At 36.7% G+C, this 23,456-nt stretch overlaps 1 protein-coding gene across 2 annotated transcripts in view; it reads left to right on the forward strand.

Annotated features, from left to right (window-relative positions):
• Window positions 1-642: 642 nt before the first annotated feature.
• LOC145293755 (uncharacterized) overlaps window positions 643-23,456 on the forward strand; it is a 312,307-nt gene continuing 289,493 nt past the window's right edge. The window contains exon 1 of one of the 2 annotated variants that reach the window (XM_080140260.1): window positions 643-1,782. In XM_080140260.1, the coding sequence (XP_079996386.1) occupies window positions 1,397-1,782 (386 nt within the window). In that variant the 5' untranslated portion in view covers window positions 643-1,396. The remainder of the gene's footprint in view (window positions 1,783-23,456) is intronic. The other variant, XM_080140250.1, reaches the window with a different exon arrangement.

Below are 23,456 nucleotides of genomic sequence, written 5' to 3' on the forward strand. Positions count from 1 at the left end.
AAAGATACTGTCAGATGTGAGTATTTTTCTAGTGCGATAGAGGGAGCCTACCTTCTTTGCAGCAGCCTTGGCAATGACTTTGACGTATTTGTTCCAATTCATATTGCCCGTGAATGTTAGGCCCAGGAATTGGAATGATGAACTCTCGGCTCAAAGACCGGCACCTATAAATCCAGCTTCCTCAGAAAGGGCACTCTAGATTGGACTAAAAATCAATAAATAAATTGTTTCGGACTAAGAAGGCGTTCTCTTTCACTGGCCGCTCAGGACAGAATAGACAAAGCGTACCATCAGAACAGATACTATACTTTGTTCCTAGCCGTGGTTCAAGCGTATAATCAGCAACTTCACTCCCGCCCACCCCCGAAAGTGAATATAACAAATCAAGTGCGTACACAGGCACATACCAAAAGTATTCTCCACATAGCAATCTCGTAACTCTTTCTTTTTTGTACGACCCATCTCCTCCCCCCCTCTCTCTCTCTCTCTCTCTCTCTCTCTCTCTCTCTCTCTCTCTTGTAAACTATAGCACTACGCACGCTTAGACGCAGTAGCAAGTCAACTTGAATAACTATTGTAGAGGGGGGGGAGGTTGGGAAAACAAGGGGGAGGAAAAAGTAAAAAGAAAAAAAGTCCCTACTTGTATAAAAGCGGCTTCCCGCTTACGAACCGCACGTCGGCCGACCGACCGATCTTACCGAGCCGAACCGACCCACCCTCAACTTTCAAGATGCTCTCTCGGCCTTCCAGTTCGCCATCTCGAACGGGCAGGAATCCTCGACGCCTCTAATAATTACGAGGATCCTCTATTCGCCTTAAAAAAAAAAAAAAAAAGAAAGGAAAAAAAAAAAAAAAACGGAAACCATGACCGGGGCCGACTCTAAGCCACGAATAATAACGCATATTACACGACGAGGACGCTTGTGATCCACGCATACGGCAACAACTTAGCTGTTGTTGTTGTTGTTGTTGTTGTTCAATGAAAGACAAGTGAAGAAGAACTCACGCAAAGTCGGATCCTAACATCTTCCACATCCGCGAAAGCCTCCTCCTCCACCCAAACAACCACCACAATCCCACACTCCAACCACACCGCACACCATTAGCAAGAAACAAATCGCAATATCTGCTCTGATACCACACTTAATCTATTTTTTTTCTGCCCTCGGTTAGTAAAGACTTGTAGAATTTTTAATCTTGCGCCTCGTTTATTTTTTTGGGGAGGGGCTGCTGGATTTCATTCTCCCCAACACACACACACACACACACACACACACACACAATACGCACACATTAACAACCGATCTTGTGTCCAACTTTGCCCTCGTGAAGAGGCAAGTAAATAAGGAAGGACTAACCTCGACACAGGCCGGCACACCGAAACAACGTCATTATCATGGAGTCACCTACCTGGACTTACAATTCGAAGGGGTCAAGTAATGGAGATGAATTAAGGTATTTTGACAGTGGCCGAGTTGTCAACAGGCTAACAAGTACTTGTCATAAACGCACTACGACGGATGATAACGATGATGATGATGCTAATACCAGCAATATTAATGAAACGAGTGGGTTTCGTGGGGAAACCTTTGGTGGTTGTCGAACGAGGACATGCAATAGTAGTAATAGTAGTAATAGCGGTAAGAAAGACAATTCTTTTCTCAGGGACGAAATCTCCAAAATCCAATGGAGCACAACAGCAATTATTTATATTTGGGGATTCTTATGCGTTGCGCTTTTGGCAAGTGCCCAAGCTGAGATGGGTCGCTATCCACGGGCAGGGTAAGCAGACCTTTTCTTTTATTTATTTATTTATTTATTTATTGTTTGTCTTTCTTTCTTTTTCTTTTTTTTTGTTTCAGGTTCAGTAAACGTGAATAATTATTATTATTATTATTATTATTATTATTATTATTATTATTATTATTATTATTATTATTCACTCACTCATTCATTCACTCACTCACTAGGAGTTTTCACACAAGTCAACATCAAAGATTTCTCTTTGAGAAACACCTGTGGTGTTCCCTGGAATCTGAGTGACTACTCATGTTTCCAATACTCCCTACTTCTTTCGAAAAGATGTACAACTTAATTTGCATTTAATTGTTTTACTCGCTAGTAGCGACCGTCGGTCTTCACTAAAATTTAGGTGGCAATAAGCCAATGAATGTCTGGTCAGTGCTTTCTCACCTCCGCCTTTCCATCCTCCTTGACCTATTATTATTATTATTATTATTATTATTATTATTATTATTATTATTATTATTATTATTATTATTCACTAGGAGTTCTCATCCAGGCAATCATCAAAGATTATTTACTAACAAACAACCAGTGTTATTTCCTGAAGAACAAGTATCCCCAGATTTCCAGTAATCTCCACCTCCGTTTGTAAATGAATTTGCGTTATCGCAACGGCCATTTGTCATTCAATAACCATTGGTCTTCACTATAATTCGGATGGTGATAAGTAGGACTAGAATAACAGCACATTCTTTTCATTGTTTTGACTCTCGAGTGTGTATCGGTTGATATCTTATATGCTTTTATATGGAGTGATGTGGTTCTCGTTTGATTAATTGTGTCTAACTGTGTCGGATATATACTCGAGAGTCAAAACAATGAAAAGAATATGCTGTTGTCAAAGCCCTAGTGATAAGTCTCCCCAAGGCCCAAGTTGCACTCATCCAGTTTAAGTCTGGTTAGTGCACTCCTATGTCCTTCCGTCCTTTTCAATCCTTCTCAACTATTTGATGTAGGGTCAGTCGATACTACAATAGTTTGTTTTTTTTTTCGGTTGGGCGGGGGTTAGTAAACTTACAATTTTGCAGTTTCAGTTTTCTTAGTTTCATGCTGTGTTCCTCCATCTTTTTGTTTTATTTCTCTGGTAGTTTCTATGTGTCAGGTTAGCGTTTTGTAGCTCGTGTGGATTATTATCATGTACTCACTAGGAGTTCTCACACAGCTCATCATCAGAGATTACTCACCGACAACAACCTAGTGGTGTTCCCTGGACTCTGCGTGACAACAAGTCTCTCCAGATTTCCAGTATACTCCATCTCTTTCGATAATCTTTGCGAATGAATCTGCGTTATCGCAACAGTCGCTTACCATTGCCATTTCGCTTGCAATGATCATTGGTCATCATTGAAATTTTGGTAACAATATGCCTCCCCAATGACCCGGTCCTCTTCGCACACATCCAGTAGCGATCTGGCTAGTGCTCTCCCTCGTCAGTCTTTCCATTCTCCTCGACCCTTCAACGTGGTACCAGTCGATGCTGACTCTACATTGTTGTTGTTGTTGTTGTTGTTGTTGTTGTTGTTGTTGTTTTGTTTTGTTTTTTGCTTTTTTTTTTTTTAGTGGGGTCGCTAATTTACGATATTGCAATTCCAATTCTCTTGGTTGAGTATTTTTGTTTCATTTCTGTTGCAATTTCTATATGTTTGGTTAGCATTTGTCGCTCATGTGTATATTAATTTCCACACTCGAGGGTTTTTCTTAAGATTTCAGCTGTTTCCAACATTACCTCGATTGTAGTCTTCCCAACGATTCCAATTTCTCCTAATCTTTTTTTTTTCAAATTCTTTTGGTCTGTTTATAGTGCTTATTATTATTATTATTATTATTATTATTATTATTATTATTATTATTATTATTATTATTATTATTATTATTATTATTCATTGGGAGTAGTCACACATGCCATTATCAAAGATTTCTCTTTGAGAACACTTATAGTGTACTCTGAAGTCTAAGTGACAACAAGTCTCTCCAGATTTCCAGTACTCTCCACCTCTCTCGATAACCTTTGCAGGTTGTTGTTTTTCCTATTTACAATGCCCGCCCCCCACGGGACAGAGTTAGACACCAGGGTCGTTTTTTAATGTGGAGAAAATTAAAATTGTCTCAGTCGCGAAGGATTTCTCCTCCACTGACAGAGAACAAGAAATTGAAGTGCAGCAGTGCAGCAGTGCAGAAGTGCAGCAGCACTGCAGCATATGAAGAACAGATACTACATTTTTATCTTATCCCGAGGTTGTTATTATTATTATTATTATTATTATTATTATTATTGGTATACTTTTAGATTAGCACCCTCAGCTTCACTTTAAAAATAAATGTTATGGACGTAACCGATAATTTCCCTTTTTAGGCTATTAAGGTCTGAACACTTAAAAAACTTGGCTTAAAGAAGAAGAAAAACTTTTAATATTTAGTCAGTTTCGTATATAAATTCAACATAAAATGGTACCCATTTCCGGGTCATTCAACTTCTGGACTATTAACTTAATCTTTTTACTACTAACCCTAAGTCCGAGTGGTAAGGCCGTAAAATCACACGTAATCGCATAAAATAGTAGAATTCCCACTAAAATTAGAGACAGAATTTATGTCTTTTAACATTTTTTTTCTGTGAATCGCTACAATTATTCGGAAATGGAAAATCATTTTACATTAAATATATAAGCGAAACTGAACCGCTATTCTAAATTCGAAAAAAAAAATTGCATGTACCATTCTGTTTTTTTTTTTTTTTTTTTTTTTTCAGAATGTTTACACGTAAGCGCTTAAAAATGTAGATCCCCGTTTTTTAGGGGGGGGTCGAGAGGTGATGTAGCTGCATGTATTAATCTACAATAATATCGCATTATTCACTCGGCGTTGCCCGTGTGAAGATATATTGCTGGTCAGAAACAATTTCAAATATAGCAATGTTTACATTTTTTTTTTTTGCGTGGAAAGAAAATTTGGTAAATGTGTAGTTTAGCGGCGTAAACTATTTGACAAACAAAAATTTATAAAAACTATTTATTTTTTATATAAAACGCGTTATTAGACCCAAAGGCTGAAGTAAAACCAGAAAAAATTCATTTTTATTATTTTTTCATCATTTTTATTAGACTAAATGTACGACAATCGAAGCTGCTGTATTGCTTTTAAAATTTGGCCTTTCTCAGGTTTGACAGATTGGTCTTTTTAAGGCCAAATTTGGTATTTTTTATGTTCTTTCATTACAAAAAATATGGCGGATAAAAACAGTTCATATAAGACCGTAAAAAAGGGCCAAATTTGACCTTTAAAAGGCCAATCTGTCAAACCTTAGAAAGGCTAAATTTTAAAACCAATATGGTGGCCTCAATTGTCGTACATTTAGTCTAATAAAAATGATGAAAAAGTAATAAAAATGAAATAAATAGTTTTTATAATATTTTGTCTGACAAATAATTTACGCCGCTAAACTACACATTTGCCGAAAATTAAAAAAATAACAATTACGATATGAGGTCAAGTAATTAAACAAAATTAGTTAGCGCGGTGGTGTTTTCTTAACAAAAAAACTATTTTGTCCCTTACAGAGCGCTGTAAAACGGCAAATGGCTTTAACGAATCGAAACGAATTTAATTATTTAAAATCTTAAAAATACAAATAAAAATAAGTATTTAAAAGTTTTAGTCTGTTTTTAAATACATTCTTCACTGGAGTATTTTGTGTTTAATTTTAATGTTGGGGCTCGTATTACTGTACACATAGATTCGAAAAAGTTGTCAAAAAACAAATATATAACAAGTAAATGTTATCAAAGGCAAGATAAGTTACTTTTCTACCAAACTGGGTATATTTTTTGTGTTTTTATTCAGTGTAACATGTTTATTCAGCTCGAAAAACATACAATGTTTACCGATGTATTGGAAAATTTAAAATGGCGGCCGACTCTCTCTTTAACACGGTAAGTTTAGGAAAAGGTGTTATAAATAAAAAACTAGACAAAATACTATTAAAACCCCACCGATTATATGTCAACCTATGTCACGGTAACATATATTGAGCGAGTTTCTAACAAAGGCACTGAAACTACTCGAATCCTGAGGAGGCTCATTGACACTCAAATTCAAGCACAAACCAACGTCCATAATCAACAAGAAACTAATAGTAAACGGCTGTTGCGATGATGATGGTTGATTTGCAACTGGCATCGGTGAGTGCTAGAAATCTGGGGAGACACGGAGGTCCTATTTACAATGCCTTCCCACGAGACAGAGTTAGACACCAGGGTCGTTTTTTTTTTAACGTGGAGAAAAAGAACAAAAATTAAAAATTGTCTCAGTCGTGAAGGATTTCTCCTTCACTGACAGAGAACAAGAAATTGAAGTGTACCATCTGAAGGACAGATACTACACTTTTACTCAGATAATAGGCAAAAGTCTCTTGTTGTTGCAAGTGAGCGATTATGGGTAATAACTCGTTTAGCTAGAAAATTATGAGCGTTAATTATTAGGTGTTCTTATCGACATGTTTATCAAGATGGCGATTATATTTTTCCGGTTTAGTTTTCATTTCGATGTTTGGTGTGTATGATGAAACTCGTTATGACTTACTATTTTTAATGTTGTTGTTTCTTTTTTAACTGAAACATGATTGAAATGAAAATAAATTGTTTGGAAATAATGCCGTCACCTATTTGTTCTTTGGACTAAATGTAGTTCTAATATGTCTCGTCCGACACTCATTTATTCTTGAATGGCTTCCAGACTTTAATAAGCGGTGATTCTTTAGTGAATAAATAAATAAATTTGTATTCCAACCGAAACTGCTCCTTTTGGCTGGATTTTTCCGGATGAAGAACCGACTTTGTGCTTAACTCTGTCTTCTGGAAAGAGACATAAATAGATAGTCAAATAGGACATTAATTCGGCTAACAAATGAATGAAATAAGAATAAAAGAATAAAAGAATGAAAGAATAAGAGAATGAAACTGCGATAATAGAAAGCATGAATGATTCAAACTAAGAAAGAAAAGAAATCACCACGAGTAAAATAGAAAGAAAAAAAAGAAAGGAACGAATGCGACAGTCACTATATAGGGTGACCAAAAAAACAAAACAAAAGCTAAATGGAGGCCATCTAGAACATATGCTGTAGAACGGATAAAAAAGGGCCAAATACCCTAGTGTTTTGATGTGATGTTTTGAATATAATAAACTAGTTATGACCAAAGTTTCATTTCATTCGGACAAAACACTAAGAGGTCCTGGATATGACCTTAAACTATATCCGATGGTGGAGCCACCCTTTAATTGCCATTGCTCCCAGGTCCACTCTGACCTAGAGTGGTAGTACCTGTTAGGGTCCCAACTATGGGTTAAATAGAATACGACTTAAAAAACAAATACACTATATCAAAAAATCGTTCTTCAAAATCACCAGATTCGGCATTAAATAACCTGAAAAAGGTTGATATGCCGTAAAACAAAATAACCAACAAACCAAAACACTAAGAAACGGGGCCTAATTAGAGTTGGAGCCCGTTTTTTGGGGTCACCCTGTACAATGGCCACCACATAAGAGCGATCTCATTATTTATTTTGGTTAAAGTGAAAGAAACCTGTTTGATGAGGTTTTCTGGTTTTGAACTTAAAAATTAATTATAAAAAAAGAAAAGGAAATTACAATCCCTCATAATTGTATAATGCCCAAATTTAGGCAGAATTAAATTTAACAAGTTGTAAACATTATTTTAGAAGAGTTGAACACATTTCCTGAACCAGTAACCCTATATGTGAGTAGCAAGGTCATAAAAACACACGTAGTCGCCTAAAAACGTAGAATTGACTTAAAAAGTTTCATTTGATTATTTGTAATAATAATAATAATAATAATAATAGGAAACTCATGACTATGCATAATGCACTACACCCAAAGGACGATATTGACACGCTCTACGTAAAAAGGAAAGACGGCGGGAGAGAACTGATCTGTATAGAAGATTGTGTGAAGGACACGAAAAAAGAACTAGAAAAATACATAATGCAAAACACTGAAGGGATAATTATGGCAGCGAGAGACACTGAAAAAACAACAAAACAGAAAACAGAGAAACAAATGACAAAACGAGAAAAGAGAAATGGGAAGAGAAACAACTACACGGAAGATTCATAAGAATGACAAAAGATGAGAATAACGAAAACACCTGGACATGGATGCGAAAAGGACATATAAACCGAGAAACTGAATCTCTAATAACTGCAGCACAAGATAACTCGATAAGAACCAACCATATCAAAACAAGAATCGATAAAACACAAGAAAATAGCAAATGCAGACTCTGTAGACAAAGAAACGAAACGATAAACCATATAGTAAGTGAATGCATCAAACTGGCCCAAAAGGAATACAAAGACAGGCATGACCAAGTGGGGAGGGCGGTGCACTGGGAATTGTGCAAATGACTGCATTTTGAGCGTACAGACAAATGGTACAAGCATAAACCCGCAACAGCACTCGAAAACGAGAACCACAAAATCCTATGGGACATGGACATACAGACGGACAAACTTGTCCAAGCAAAAAGACCAGATGTCGTAATAATTAACAAGAAAGAAAAATCCTGTCAAATCGTACACTTTGCTGTCCCAGCTGACCCCAGGGTGAGTATGAAAGAAAATGAGAAACGAAGCAAATACACAGAGTTAGCCAGAGAGTTAAAAGCGATTTGGATGATGAAGAAAATCAAAAAAGTACCGATAATAGTAGGAGCACTAGGAACAATTCTGAAAAAACTTCGAAAAAAGAATGCCAGAAATTAGAATCAGAGGAATAACTGCAAAAATACAACGACTAACGATAATGAAAACGACTGAAATATCAAGGAACATCCTTGAATGCGGAGAATAATACAAGAAGACAATATAACGGATAAGCGTTACAGGGAATGAAGAACACCGAAGCTGCATATTTACAAGTTCTACACCCCCATCATGCATCCCCCCATAGTTTCACCACCGCTCCTCCCAATAAAAAAGTGACACCGAAGAGCTGAGAAAGGTCAAGAAGGACTGAAAGACCAAGGAGAGAGCGCCAGCCAGACCTCAGTTGAACAAGCGCAAAGAGAACCGGGACTTTGGGGAGGCTTAGTGCCACTCAAATTCCAGTATAAACCAATGGCCACTGCCGGCGAGAAATCAATGGTAAGAGGCTGTTGCGATGATGCAAATGAATTTGCAAATGCTATCAAAGGAGGTGGAGAGATCTGGACGTCTGGGGAGACTTGTTGTCACTCAGCCTCCAGAGAACACCACAGGTTTCCAATCAGATCGTTTGTTGACTTGTGTGAAAGCTCCATGTGAGCCAATAATAAGTCCTCTAACACAACCCTACCCCGTTTGTCACATCAATGCCCCCCCCCCATAAAAGAACGAGACCAAATAGCCAAGTAGCGGCAAGAAGGAAACTGACCAAACCTCAGCCGAATAAGTGCGAAGAGAACTTGGACCTTGAGGAGGCTTATTGTCACTCAAATCCCAGCAAAGACCAATAGCTGCTGCCAACGAGAAGTCAATGGCAAGCAGCTGTTGCGATAATGCAAATTTATTTTCAAATGTTATCGAAAGAGGTGGCGACTACTTGAAACCTGGGGAGGCACTACATGCTGTTTTCAGGGAAAGATCTCTGAAGATCTGTGTGCAAGCTCTTTATGAGCCAATAATAATAACAGCATTTCAATTATAACAAAAAATAGATTATTTGATTATTTGTAATACAATGTAAGCATTTCCCATTCCAAACAAAAAACAAAAACAAAAAAAACCCCAAAAACCCAAAGCAGTTTGATTTTCTTGTGCTAATAATAAAAACTAGCGAGACCTGTGGAAATTCGATAGTGGACTCATTCATATGTAATATATTGATGTTGACATTCTGTGGATGTTCAGCGTAGATAGAGACGCCGTGATATTATTGTACCTATTTACAATGCCTCCCCACGAGGCAGAGTTAGAACCATGGTCGTTTTTTAACGTGGAGAAAAGGTACAAAAATAAAAATTGTCTCAGTCGTGAAGAATGTCTCCTCCAATGAAAGAGAACGAGAAATGGAAGTGCCGCATCTGAAGAACAGATGTATTTATTTGCTTCCCCACTGAGCAAATTAGGCACAAGGCCGTTTTTTAATGTGGAGAAAGATGGAGGGGGAGGGAAAAGGGGATCAGCTCCCGATGGGTGGGAAATGGGAGCTGGATAGTGGCAATTGGTATGAAGGGTTGCCCCTACATTGACCAAGGTCTGATATGTGGGGTGGTATTTATTTTCTCCCCCACCGAGCAAATTAGGCACAAAGGCGATTTTTAAAGTGAGGAGTGAAGGGGAAATGGGGACCAACTCCCCGGGGGGTAGGGGAGCTGGATAGTGACAATTGGTATGAAGGGTTGCCCCTACATTGACCAAGGTCTTATATGTGGGGTCGCCTCCACATATGGTCTTTGCTTGCAGTATCTGCCGGAACAGATACTACACTTTGAGATATTAAATCTTTTATTCACGCAAATAAAAGAACATGAACAAAAAACTTAGGCACAAGGCCAACTCAAAAGGGGGGGGCAGATGGGGGTCGTTGGTCATCCTTGTCACTCTAGAACTAAACAAAAGTTTCTCTTAGCTAGAATCTTCTTTCACCATAATACCGCATTCGCCCTTTCGTACTTGGGGACGTCCCACTTGACACCCAATTGTTTAAAACATTTTTTATTTTCGTGTCTTGGCCAAAAAGCCAAGTTATTGTAGCTCTTTTGTTAAAACTACAAAAGTATTTATCTAAGTTAGCAAGGATGCACGGCGTAGCTCGGTCTTAAAATACGTTTGAATATGATATTTCAATTCATACAGATTTCGTATATATTGTTATAGTGAATTTTCTATCGATTCGTATATTTGTATAATTTGTAATTTACAAAATAATAAAAATATATATCCATTCTAGCGGGAAGAGGGAGTAGCGCCCGGCTATGCCCGAGCGTAAATATGACATTATCCAGATTTCGTATATATAATAGAGTCGTGATTTCAGAAGTTAAAAAAAGTACTTAGGCGTCATCAGTCAGAATCGAAACTGTAGCATTCAAAGCTGGTGACGTTACCCCTGTACCAACATGACACGCATATGAACTGATTAAAAATAAATTAAGATGAATGTATAAAATGTACACCGATTTTTTCAATTTTTACCCATTTTTGACTCTTTAAAAACTATTTTAACTGGCTGAAGACCCATAAAAGAACGGTTCGTAAAAAATACAATCATTTTAGGTCCTTAGCGCCGCTCTGCGACTTTTAGTTTCGGACGAGATAGAGTTTAAAAATATGAAGACAAACAGGCATATAGCCTTTTATACAGAGTGTCCTAAAAGTCACTGAAGAGTTTTGAACTTAAATAGATTCTTTATCTTTAATGATATCTTTCTGTAATTTTAACACCGTCTGACTAAGACATTGGGATTGTTTTTAAGTTGCCAAATTCAAACAATCTTCATTTGTCAAGCCATCCAACCTGGTCTAGTGGAAGGACAAGGTTGGGATAGCTAAAGATAATGAGAGAATGCAGAAACTGTCGGAAGTGTCAACGTTCTACTGCATACATCGCCTGGTATCCTCAAATGGTGACCATTTGTACTAGCCAGGCTCAACATTGCTTAACTTCGGTGATCTTATGCGAACAAGTGTGCTAAATGTTATTATGCCGTACTAACTTTAGTATTACAGACCAAGGAAATGCTGTTTCAAATTTAATTGCGACAGACCAAGAAAAATGCTATTTCCAAACTTAGATGTGATAGACTAAACAAAATGCCATTTCAAACTTAAGGATGAGAGGCTGACAAAAATACTATTTTAAGCTTAAGAGTAGACCAAAAAATATCTAATGTTATAAATTACTTGAACCCAAACTGTAAGCACATATTCAGGCCCTTTTGTCATTATTGGCAAACCGAGGTTCATCAACCTTGACGCTGTAGCTTTTCAAATATTGAGATTTATTTCAAATACTTTAGCGCGACGGACAAACCGACAGGAAAATACCTCGCACGAAACAAAGATGTGTCTAAAAAATAGTTATTTTATGTATCGCCAGTAATGGCTATAAACACGGCGAATAGAATCAATGAACAATGTCGGAATTGTGTAAAAACAAGCAGTTTAGAAAGGCATAAATGTCCCTTCAAAATGGATAACTAAACGGCCTGTGGAAATCGTGTGAAAATCTTTTATATTGTAATGCATTCATCATGAGTGCCCTGATATCAGGTCAGGTTAGGAAGCGTTCCTTTCTGCCGGCGTCGCTTAATCTCGTCAATCTGGCCCATTACGCGACGGCAAAGCATATAGGAGCAACTAAGACGTCCACATTCGTTTAAGGAACCTAGCCGCGAAGTGTAATCACGTGAACAATTTTTGCGCAGGCGCTGTTCATATCACTCGAGAATACATTCTCGATAATCAATTCGACAGAGTCTGGCAATGTTCAAAAGTATGGTTCTATGCAGTTTAAGAAAGAACCTCCCCTCCTCAGGATTTACCTTTTTTCTTTGATAGGAAGTTAGTTTTTGCTAATTGCCAGATGCTCCTTTACTGGGGACTGCCGACGGAACTGTTCAGGCATTTTTTGTAAGCCAGAGTTCACTTTATCTTGTTCGCTGGCTTTTAAATCTCAACTTTTGACCTTGCATCACATCTTTCCGCGGTGAAAAGGGGAGGTAAATACTAGCGTACGAGGCAGGTTTTTTTTGTGTGTGGGGGTGCTTTTCTAGATAGGAGCAAAGTGTTGTATCTGTTCTTACACTACACTTCATTTCTTTCATCCTTCTAGACTGAGAAAAGTTCAATTTTGTCCCAATCTAGACTACCACTTTTTAGGTTCTGTATTTTGGTTGGAAGGGGGTTAACATTAAAAATAAATGACATGGTGTCTAAATTTACCTTTGTCTGAAAGCAAATAAATAGGTACGACCTGGTCATCAGCCAAGAACTAAAGTATAGTATCTGTTTTATTCTTAGTCAGACAAGGAGATAACAGATGCTATATAGTTGGGCGTATATTACGCGTGTATATATTTTTGAGTGTCTTTAATGTGTGTAATATCATGTTATATATCAAGAATACACCTCGTCTAGTGTTCATGTATATTTGGATCACCGTCCGAATTTTTCTAGAGTGTGGAGTGAATACTTACGATCGTCTATATGCATGTTATATATATTTATAAGTATCTCTTTCCTCGATTTAATAAGTATATACAGTTCAAAAAACATTTCAACAAACGCGGGCATACAACAATGTACATACAGTTCCTTACGGGACGAATAAACATCTTTCTTGGAAATTATTCAGGTCAAGAAATGGGGGGAACGTACCTTCGTTCATCGATTGGTCTTGATTGGCGGGTCTGTAAAAGCTGCAATGAAGATTCATCCCAAGGAACAACAATCGATACTCCGGTTATATTTTCATTCAACTTTTATTTCCTGATGTTCTACAACTTTGGAGTTGAACGCCTTTCCTTATTTCTATTTTTTTTTTTTCACCCGATAGCTTCCACGGCGTACAGAGACCATTATTACCGTTCGCTGTCTAACCCGGTTTAGCTCTCCTTCTCGTCTCTCCAACTCAACCTCTCTAACTAACTACTTGTCGATATTACCATTTTCCTTCTCTGTTCATTATCTGACATTACCACTAAGTCATCTTTGTTTTTGTTTTGATCTATTATCCTAACTTTTTTGTTTATGTTAAAAATTCCAAAGTTAGGTACATTTTTAACACAGCACGGGCAAGATCTATATGAACTGGGTTCCACTGGACAGACAGTCAACAAGGAAAACTATGTTGGGGTTTTAAGAGAGTTCAAAAACAGATTCAGTCAGAAGAGGCTAGCACTCTTCAAATCGGGTCAGTGGCATTTCCACCAGGACAATGCACCAGTCCGCAACTTGATCTTCGTCATAGACTATTTGACCAGGATGGCCATCAAGACAATTCCTCACCCTCCCTGTAGTCCAGGCTTTGCTCCCTGTGACTTTTGGTTATTCCCTAAGCTCAAGGAAAACTTTTAAGGCTGTCGTTATGAGACAATTTAAGAGATGAAAGGGGCTGTGGCGAGGGTCATTGACAGAATTACACAAGATGATATATATGGGACCTTCCAAAAGTTGTTTGAACGGTATGATAAGGTGCATTGCAAACGGAGGAGATTACTTCGAAAGCGACTTAAGTTTACTGTGTGTATTATCAACAACAAAGCCCATACAAAAAAAAAAGACTGAAAACTTATTTAAGGCACCTCGTCACTAAAAATATAGCCGTGTTCAAGTATAATGTAAACAAGTTCTTGTTGAGCTGTCCTCTTAAATAATTAATGTTCACCCAATTTCCACTATCACTATTCAGTATGGTGTTGCATCACATGACACTCATTAAGCTTTATTCTTAGGTGATCTCCGAGTTTTCATAATTTACGATTGCATAGAAAAAAAAATCTGATGGTATTTTTATTTGTTGTCCAAATCCAGTGGTCTTTTTGGAGATAAGTATATCACCCCCCCCCCATAAAACCCGACCTTATGTTTAATCTTACCCACGTAGGGAGGAAACTAAATAGGAGCAGTAAAAATATTTTTTAATGTTTTTGTGAGTTTTTCATACTATTAGCGGACATTTTTACATTATTAAAATTATTAAAAAAAATTTTTTTTTGGCCGTTCTTATTTGTTTATTTATTTTGTAGCGATTTTGTAGTTTACGTTTCAACTTGTTGATTTGTTCATGAATCTAAGACGGTCATTGTGTGACTTTACGAGCTTTTATTGCGTGATTTATTCCTCCACTCATATAGTAAACATTTCTTTTACGTGTCCGATTACCCCTTTCATCTTTAACTAAAGGTAAGAAATTCGTGAAAAAGGGGGGGGGGGCTCGTAAAAAACAGTGCATTGTAACGGATCCCACAAAAGCAAATCAAACTACACGCAACAATTTTCAATGATTTTTTTTTCTCTTTCTCAACTCCTTCAATTTGCGAAAAATATAAATAAAATAATTTTCTCCTTTTTTAAACTAATGAATACTCGTTTATTAAAGCCCCCAAGGATGTCGCTTTGGCTTATTATTTAGAGGGTAAAAAAAAAAATCATTACCGTACGAGTACTACTTTAACTTGATATTTACAAGAAAAAAATGTCTACATCGTATTTTTTGTAGTGACTGAATCGCAAAATGATTCTAAAAGGTAAATGGCTCCAACTTCGAGTCTCTTTCTCCGCTTCGTTTGGATTCACTTTTCTAAAAGCAAGTTCGTTTTCACAGGAACGTGTTAACTCAAAGTTTTTGCAACCAATGAAAATTGTTTGTAATCCGGAAAGTAAAAAGTCTATGTGAAAACTCCTATAAAACAGAGAACCAAAAACTAGAGAATACCTCACTAGCCGGTCGGCCGGAAGGACCCAAAGACGCTATCGTCGTTCAAAATGGCCATACCTAGGCCAGGGAGGAGGTCACACTTTCCTCTTTTTTTTTATATACAAATCATCGCATCAAGTCATAATCTTTCAATTCCTTGTGTCTATGCTTCGGTGTTGGAATCGACGAAACTTTGCTGATTATTTACGGGAAAAACTCACAGAAATTGATTTGGCTTAAATTAGCGCAAGTTCCCTATCCAAAAGATTACTGAGCCTTTAGCGAGTCATCGTTGAATAATTAGCCATCCTTTTCTATAAACATAAGGGTTGAAGTTGGGGTTAGGGTTATAAATTATGAGTAGAGCTCCAGGTTCGATAATCGCACTTTCTTTAAGAAATGTGTTTCCCTTGTTCTTTGACGGTGTTGACTGCAATATGACGAGTAGATTACACATGCGTAGATAGCATACCAAAGTAGATTAATAGTATACTAGGGGGACCTGTGGAAATTCCACAGGGGACTCATTCATATGTAATATATTGCTGTTGGCATTCGGTAGATGGTCAGTGTAAATGGTGATGCTCTGATATTATTGTAGTTTTTTGTTTAAACTGCAAAAGTATTTATCTAAGCTAGCATGAACACCCGGCAAAGCCCGGTCGTAAAGTATGCTTAACTATAATATTTTAATTCTTGCAGATTTCGTATATATTATTATAGAGTTAATGTTCTATCGATTTTTATGTATTATAAAGTTGCAATTTCAAACAAAAATATATATATCCATATGACTTGGGTGCATTAGCTTGAATCGAAACCAAAATAAAAACTTATGAAATATATATATATATATATATATATATATATATATATATATATATATATATATAATGTGTGTGTATGTATAATTTGAGTTCCTTCGGCCATAATCGAAACCGAAACGAAAACTTATAAAGAATTCTTGATAAAATCATTTATATAAAAAAAAAAATAGATTACTGGAGTGCCATCAGTTATAATCGAAGCCGAAATCCAAACTTATGAAGAATTCTTGATAAAATTATTTATGACAAGAAATCGAAGTACATAATAATTAAACGACCCGGATGTAAGCTTGATGTACCTTGCCCTCTACCTGTCAAATGTTGAGTTAATAAAAAGTGAAAAATATGAATTATCCTCACACCAACTGACCAGTTAACTATATTCTCTATATATAATAAAATAGGAACAATTATTCCCGTCTACAAAATGACAGCATGGCAAAAGAAACACTGAAGCCAGGCATTAATCCAAAATGGCATCGCTATCTGCCTGTATCTCGTGCATGTTTTCCGCTAATAATCAATCAGTTTAATTACAATTCGTAAATTGCTAAAATTTCTCTGATTCACACTCTCAATTACTTGCTTAAGGGCGATAGCAAAGCTACTCAGCCATTACTGTTTTTTTTTACTTTCACTACTCCAGTCATCACCGGAGCTAATATTCCACTTTACACAAACAGATCATTACCTAGGAAACGAATGAACGGTACCTTTTAGTTTCACTTCTAATTATAGCATCACTTTTATTGGTCGAACATACATAAACCGTCATTCTAGGTTTCGCATTTACCGAACACTACAGAATGCTTATTCATTACATTTAATGTGACCGCCACATTCTATTATGTCAGAACAGCAATTTCATTTTTTTTCTATTACGAACAAGAAATATTCCAAGAAAAAAAGTCATCTGGTCTGGTGGATTCACACTCTCTGCTAGATGATGTTACTTCAGGTTAAATCACTAGAAGGTGCATCTTCTTCATATGAGCCAGTGTATAACAATGCCTGGAAGATCATATTTGGGCCTTGAATACTATATTGCTTTGTATATGTGGTCAGAGTTTACAGGTAAAGTATCCTCATGTTAACTTGATCTGAAAAAACTTTATGCAGAGAAATTGAAGACACTAGAGGATGGTGTTTACCAGGTAATTACAACTTTCCCTGTTTTTCTCGCATTTTCTTATGATTTTGTTCGAGCTGAGGATAAGGACATCCTATCGGATGCGAGACATTCACCTGCGATCTCATACATACCAACCGAGAAATCTTTTAAAGATTCTAAGCGCCACTTTTAATGCAATTCTTTGTATCTCTCTTGCACTCGGTTCACCTATTATATTTGCCAAGTAGATTTTGAAATCATTTTTGCATGAGTCCGGTTACTCCTATAATTACTAGAATGATGGAAATATTCCAGTAGGTTTCGTAAATAATTGAATTCATTCAAAACATATCGTTAAAACCAAAACAAAACAACATCTAAGTAAATCGCGATATATCCAGACAGTTGGCGAGATGGTCCAGGGGTAAGGGTTTAGGCTCATTACCGTTGGGTCCCGATTTCGAATCTCGCTAGGTACAGCCACTCTGATGAGTCGTAGACGACGAAACACGTGTCAGTGGGTAATTACATTTTAAAAATAATATATATATACCGCTCCCCATGTGGGGGTACCAAATTGGTTAAAAGGGAAAATTATTCCCAACTCGCATTTAGGTAAAAATGCACTTTCGTAAATGATTGAATTCATTCAAAACATATGCATGTGTGTGTCTATGCGTAAATATTTAACCGACAAACTGTAAATAACACAACACTGAACTTAATAAGAAATAGTAATTACATACTAAGAATGGTTTATAACGAGTAAAATCTTTGTTTGGATGAATGAATAACACGTACAAACATATATCGGCAAGTTGAAATGCAAACTGTTCATTTCAACTTGCGGACATATTTTAACTTCTTTCTACGCATGCCCAACTTCAATTCATTTCTTCAAGTCGTTTAATATCAAACCTTTCTCGCCTTTCTCTTGATAGCTACATGGATAGGAGATGTGGCTTGGGTGCTAAATGTTTCTGTTTGGATTCTAGCTGATGCACCAAAATCATTTTTTGTTTAACTTTTGAAATCAGGCATAATATAATATTCAATAGAGAATTGGTTGCGTAACAATAAATACGAACTCTGCTTGAATTAAAATATATTGAAGCGTCCCCTTAGTGTTTCATAAGTTTATATAATTTTATATTAGACTGATCTTTTTCATTCGAATTTATTTTGCTTTGTGTATTTATGTTGAATACACGCACACACATATATGCTTGTATATATTTCTCATATATTATCGCAAAAACCTTTTTGTGTGTGAGTGTGTATTCATAAGTATATATATATATATATATATATATATATATATATATATATATATATATAAAGTATAATTAATGGTGAGTTTGTATGTCTGTCTGAACGGTAACGATACTGTTACTTTCATTCATAATGAAGATTTAATACGTCTGTCTTAAGCCGAATCATAACATTACTATCTTTTAATAATCAATGAAAGGGCAGTAGTATAGTATATGTTCGTTCGTCATGATACCATTCTCATAGGCATTACTTCAACCTTTTCCGTATGTAGCTTTAGTGTGGTATCTGTTCTGTTGGCATGAGATCGTTCTCTCAGGAATAACTCCCATGTATGGCCTCTTCCTTTTGATGGTACACAGCCTTCTCCGTTTGTCTATCTTTTCAGACATTACCTCCTCCTTTGATAGGGCAGTGTACTATATTTGTAATATATATGTATATATATATATATATATATATATATATATATATATATATATATATATATATATATATATATATATATATATATATATAAAGAATAACAGTATAGCTTCCTTCCAAGATCGGAATATTTGGGGAGTTTTCCATGCAAGACATCTCCACCACCAGCATGTTAAAATTTCGGTAGATTTTTTACAGATCCGTTTCGTTGTGCAGAGACAAATGGTTATTATTATGTCAACACCGTCTCTTTTTATGCAGCAGGAAAATTAGAAATCCTTTGTCTAGGTAGAGAAAAGATGCATGCCAATATAATGCTGAAAAAGCAAAAAAGTTCATGGAAAATTCAACATCGTGTGTTTGTCTTGGCAAAGACACACGATGTTGAATCTTTACCTATCCGTAAAAAAAAAATGTACCGAAATTTTAACTTGCTGCAGAAACTGTTTTGCATGAGAAACAAATATTTGGATCTTAGAATGCAATCATGCTGTCATTCGTTTGAATATACGGTGTTCTTACATTTAACATACATTGAGCTTCTAAACAAAAATGGATTGGTATACACAAAGAGTGAAATATAATTGGGAAAAACATATTTTATGAAAACAACATATATACTAGCATTAATATTCAACATGAGGAAGTATATTTTTCTCGGATATTCATTGATTCATATCTTGTGAATTAGATTATTCCATTATATGTATTGGTTTCCCCGATATCTTTCTAGTTAGAATTCTTACGAGAAAAGACACCGGATACTTGTAGAAGGGACCACGTGAAGGTTGACAACATCCTAAGTGAAAATGTTTCCGTGGAACGAACTGCATTCAAACTTGGCACACCTAGGATGCCAGTCCGTGTTGTTAACCAATTAGCCATCACCACCTCCCGTTCTAGCATAGTTATATAATGCATCTTTTCTTTCTTTTTTTTTTTTTTTTCGTATTCTGCACGTTTTGCATTTGGTTGCCAGAACATCTGCCGAAGGTAATTAGCGGAATAGCATGTCTAGATACCTGACTGTAGGTCGAGTGCAGACTGTACCCTTCATTTCTTCAAAGTAAAAATAGAATCGACCTGGCAAGATGAGAGTCTGGCCCGTCGACAAATTAGTATCTAATAATTTGGCAGAGAGATTAACCTCAAAGTGCCGATGATTCAAGCGTGTCTTATCATTAATGCAGAGTGACGAATGCGATTAAACTAGGAAACATTAGGCCAAGTTAACTGCATTAATAAACCAACAGCTGTTTATCCTTCCAAACGAGGATTAATGTATATATATATATATATATATATGTGTGTGTGTGTGTGTGTGTGTGTGTGTGTGTGTGTGTGTTTCTTCATGATGTTCACACAATCAATTAACTGTTCGAACCTCACAGATGATTAAAAGTGGTAAAGGCTTATGTAGAACCTTCCATATTTTTTGGAACAACTGCTAAGGTGCAATTGAATGGCACAGGCAGAGCAGACAGGATCCCTAATTTTTTTTTTTTTTTTTTTTTTTAGTGTCTTCCTTTCTCTAAATGTATGTCTCAACGAAAACTGAGGGTGCATTTCTCCCAGCTGTACGTACTGCGCTGGGACTTAGAAATTTCCATGTTTGTATCTGGGGGCGCGTCCGTCCGGCTTTGCCCTTAAACATGATATTTTAATTCATGCAGATTGCATGCGTATTATTATATAGAATCAATCCTCTATTGATTATTATCTATTACGAAGAATTATTTGCCCGGTGAATTGATTCGTAATTTTTTTTTTAAGAATAAAATAATAATGGTAATGTTATTCATCAAATTCTGTCTGTGTTTGTTGAGGATGAAGGGATTAATGACTTTGGCCAATTGTTCGATTTTCGGCATCCGAAGGCTCGAGCTTCAAAACGATACCGATCTCGTGAACATCCGTCGCCTCTGGTGAAAGTTTAAGGCAGGCAGGTACGCATACATACATAAACACATAAACACATACATACATACATACATACATACATACATACATGCATACATGCATACATACATACATACAGGTGAGATTTATATTATAGATAATCCTAAACAATAAACAATGACAGCCTAAAATGTAATCATACTAGGCACGCGGGGTATGCTATGGGTTAATGAGGAACACATTACTGCAGAACTGCTTTCTTGTTGATTACAATTTCGTCGTCTTCACACCCAATCTCAACAAATATGTTTCGATTCGATGCTGTTGAACCATGAAATGATTTGTACTATTTTGGCTATTTGAACAACTATTTTCACATTGAGTGTTGTTTCTCACAACGTTTCGGCCAATATAACCTCCGATCTTCTTCGGGTGTATTTTGTCGAACTCGGGAATCCTTCTGTCAAACTCGCGAATTTGTACGGAATTTCCAATGGAACCCTTGATTAAAGCCACAGATGTAGTGTGTTATTGTTCCGTTGGCTATGGCTAGTATTAAGTAATTCACAATTGTATTCTTCGTATCGTCCGCACAGAGGATTGAACCTTCAACCTCTAGAAGAGTGTCACTTTGAACTAATGTTACTTAGTATTTTATTCGTTACGTCACAGGTTCTGAAAAAGGTCGAAGGTACGTCGGCCAAAACGTTGTGATAAAAACACTCAAGATAAGAAACGTAGTCCGAATAATACAAAATAATACAAATTATTAATCCTCGTGACGTTTCTAAACAAACAGTTGGGAATTCGTATTATTTCGATTCTTCGGACTACTGTTCTCATCTTGAGTGTTATTTTTACAACGTTTTGGTCGATATAACCTCCGACCTTCTTCAAGTGTATCTTTTCGAACTCAGGAATATTTCTGTCGAACTCTGCACCAACCCATGGCGCAGTGGTTAGATGGACCGAAAAATACAATTGCAAATTACTTAGGTCCTCTATCCAGTCATGGCTGACGGAACGAGAGCATGCTGCCTCAAAAGGTTTCGTTCGAAATTCCATCCAAATTCTAGAGTTCGACAAGAACATTCCCAAATTCGATAAGATACACCTGAAGAAGTTCATAGGTTACTTTGTCCGTTGTGAAAATGAAATTCAAGTTGAGAACAGTAGACTGAAGAATCCAAATAATACGTATTAATCATCTAAATAAAAAACATCCAGAAACATAACATAAAATAATCGTCGTGTACGAGTCGACTTTTGGACTATGTTAGCATTCATATCAATGCGTGGCTGATAGCAGGTATCTACTTGTCTTCCACTGAAACAAGATGTGATACAAGGCCGAAAAGTTAAGAAACAAAACTTCCATCGAAGGATCAGTTAAGGATCAGTTAATCAATCAGTCCAATTAAAGAGTGGTTCCTTGTGACATCTTCTGGCCCTGCGGATGGTTCTGTGCAGTTCTAGAAGGTCCACCACTTGAGTTAGTGTGAGTCTGAACCTGAGGCAAACCCACTGAGGAATGCCGATGAGGCTGTTCAGACATTTTTGTTTTTGAAGGCTAGAGTGCTCCGCCTCTTAGGGTCTAGTCTTTCAATCCCCATCTTCCGATCTTGGATTACTTCTGTTACATAGCGTGAACGGTTATATGCAAATGTATGCGAAATGACATCACCGGCAAATACAAAAAAGATAATGAAAAGGAGAAATAGGACGATCACGGAGGAGACGTGAAGCACGGAATGAAATAACGTTCGAGATCACGTAGGTAACGTCACGGCCATAACAATGAGGAAATAAATGTTGTTACAAAAAAAAAAGAGGGTGTTGAAGTTCTTTTCTATTCATTGTCTCCTTTGCGACTGAGCATACAACATGTTGGTTCTCGGACAACATTACAAATCTTTCCGTGGTTTGAAGGAGATAAATAACTAGCACCATCGAGGAAGCACACTGGTTAGGTACAAATAGATGCTTACGAACGAAGCCGTCGACATGTTCCTTTCCGGAACGGGTGCCCCAGACGAGGGGAAGTAAACCAACCTTAACTTCCGAAAGGAAAGGTAATGCATGGGAGGATGCGTATGCTAGAGTTACGTCAATCATCCGACCTGAGAGAAGAGTGCAGTTATGTAATCGTGTGGGCCGTTTTCTCTTCATTAGATACGCCATTGAAGCTGGAATCTTGACAGCCGTATCATCTACAGATCGTGTTTCAACCAATTTGAATATCATGTTGCCTACGTGTTCCGCCCCCACCCCTAAAATAACCATTCATTCTGCGAGGTGGCACGACACCTGGTGGGCGGTTGCATCACTCTCTTCCGTAGATATCGGGTAGAGTTCAAGTTATCCCCGATGCTCTTCATGCACACCAGATTTAAAATCCATTGACCGTGCATGCGATATGAATTCATTTAAGTCAGACCAAATACTAAATATTTTATTTATCAATCTTGATATGTACGTATGTGACTTCGCGCTTTGCATAAGTGGCGTCTGCTTCAATACAGCGATTCCATTTCCGTATGTTTATTTCGTTCATCTTGGTTAATCGATATATTAGGTTTGCAAGTAAGTTCTTGACCCCCACTTCTTTTTTTTAAATCAACATATTTTAAAAGTAAAATTTGAACTAACAACTATTTAATCCATGGTGTACTTCTCCATTCATATTCACAAC

The sequence above is a fragment of the Euprymna scolopes genome, chromosome 2, assembly GCF_053919585.1.
Source record: "Euprymna scolopes isolate OS-2025 chromosome 2, ASM5391958v1, whole genome shotgun sequence".
NCBI classification, from domain to species: Eukaryota; Metazoa; Mollusca; class Cephalopoda; order Sepiida; family Sepiolidae; genus Euprymna; species Euprymna scolopes.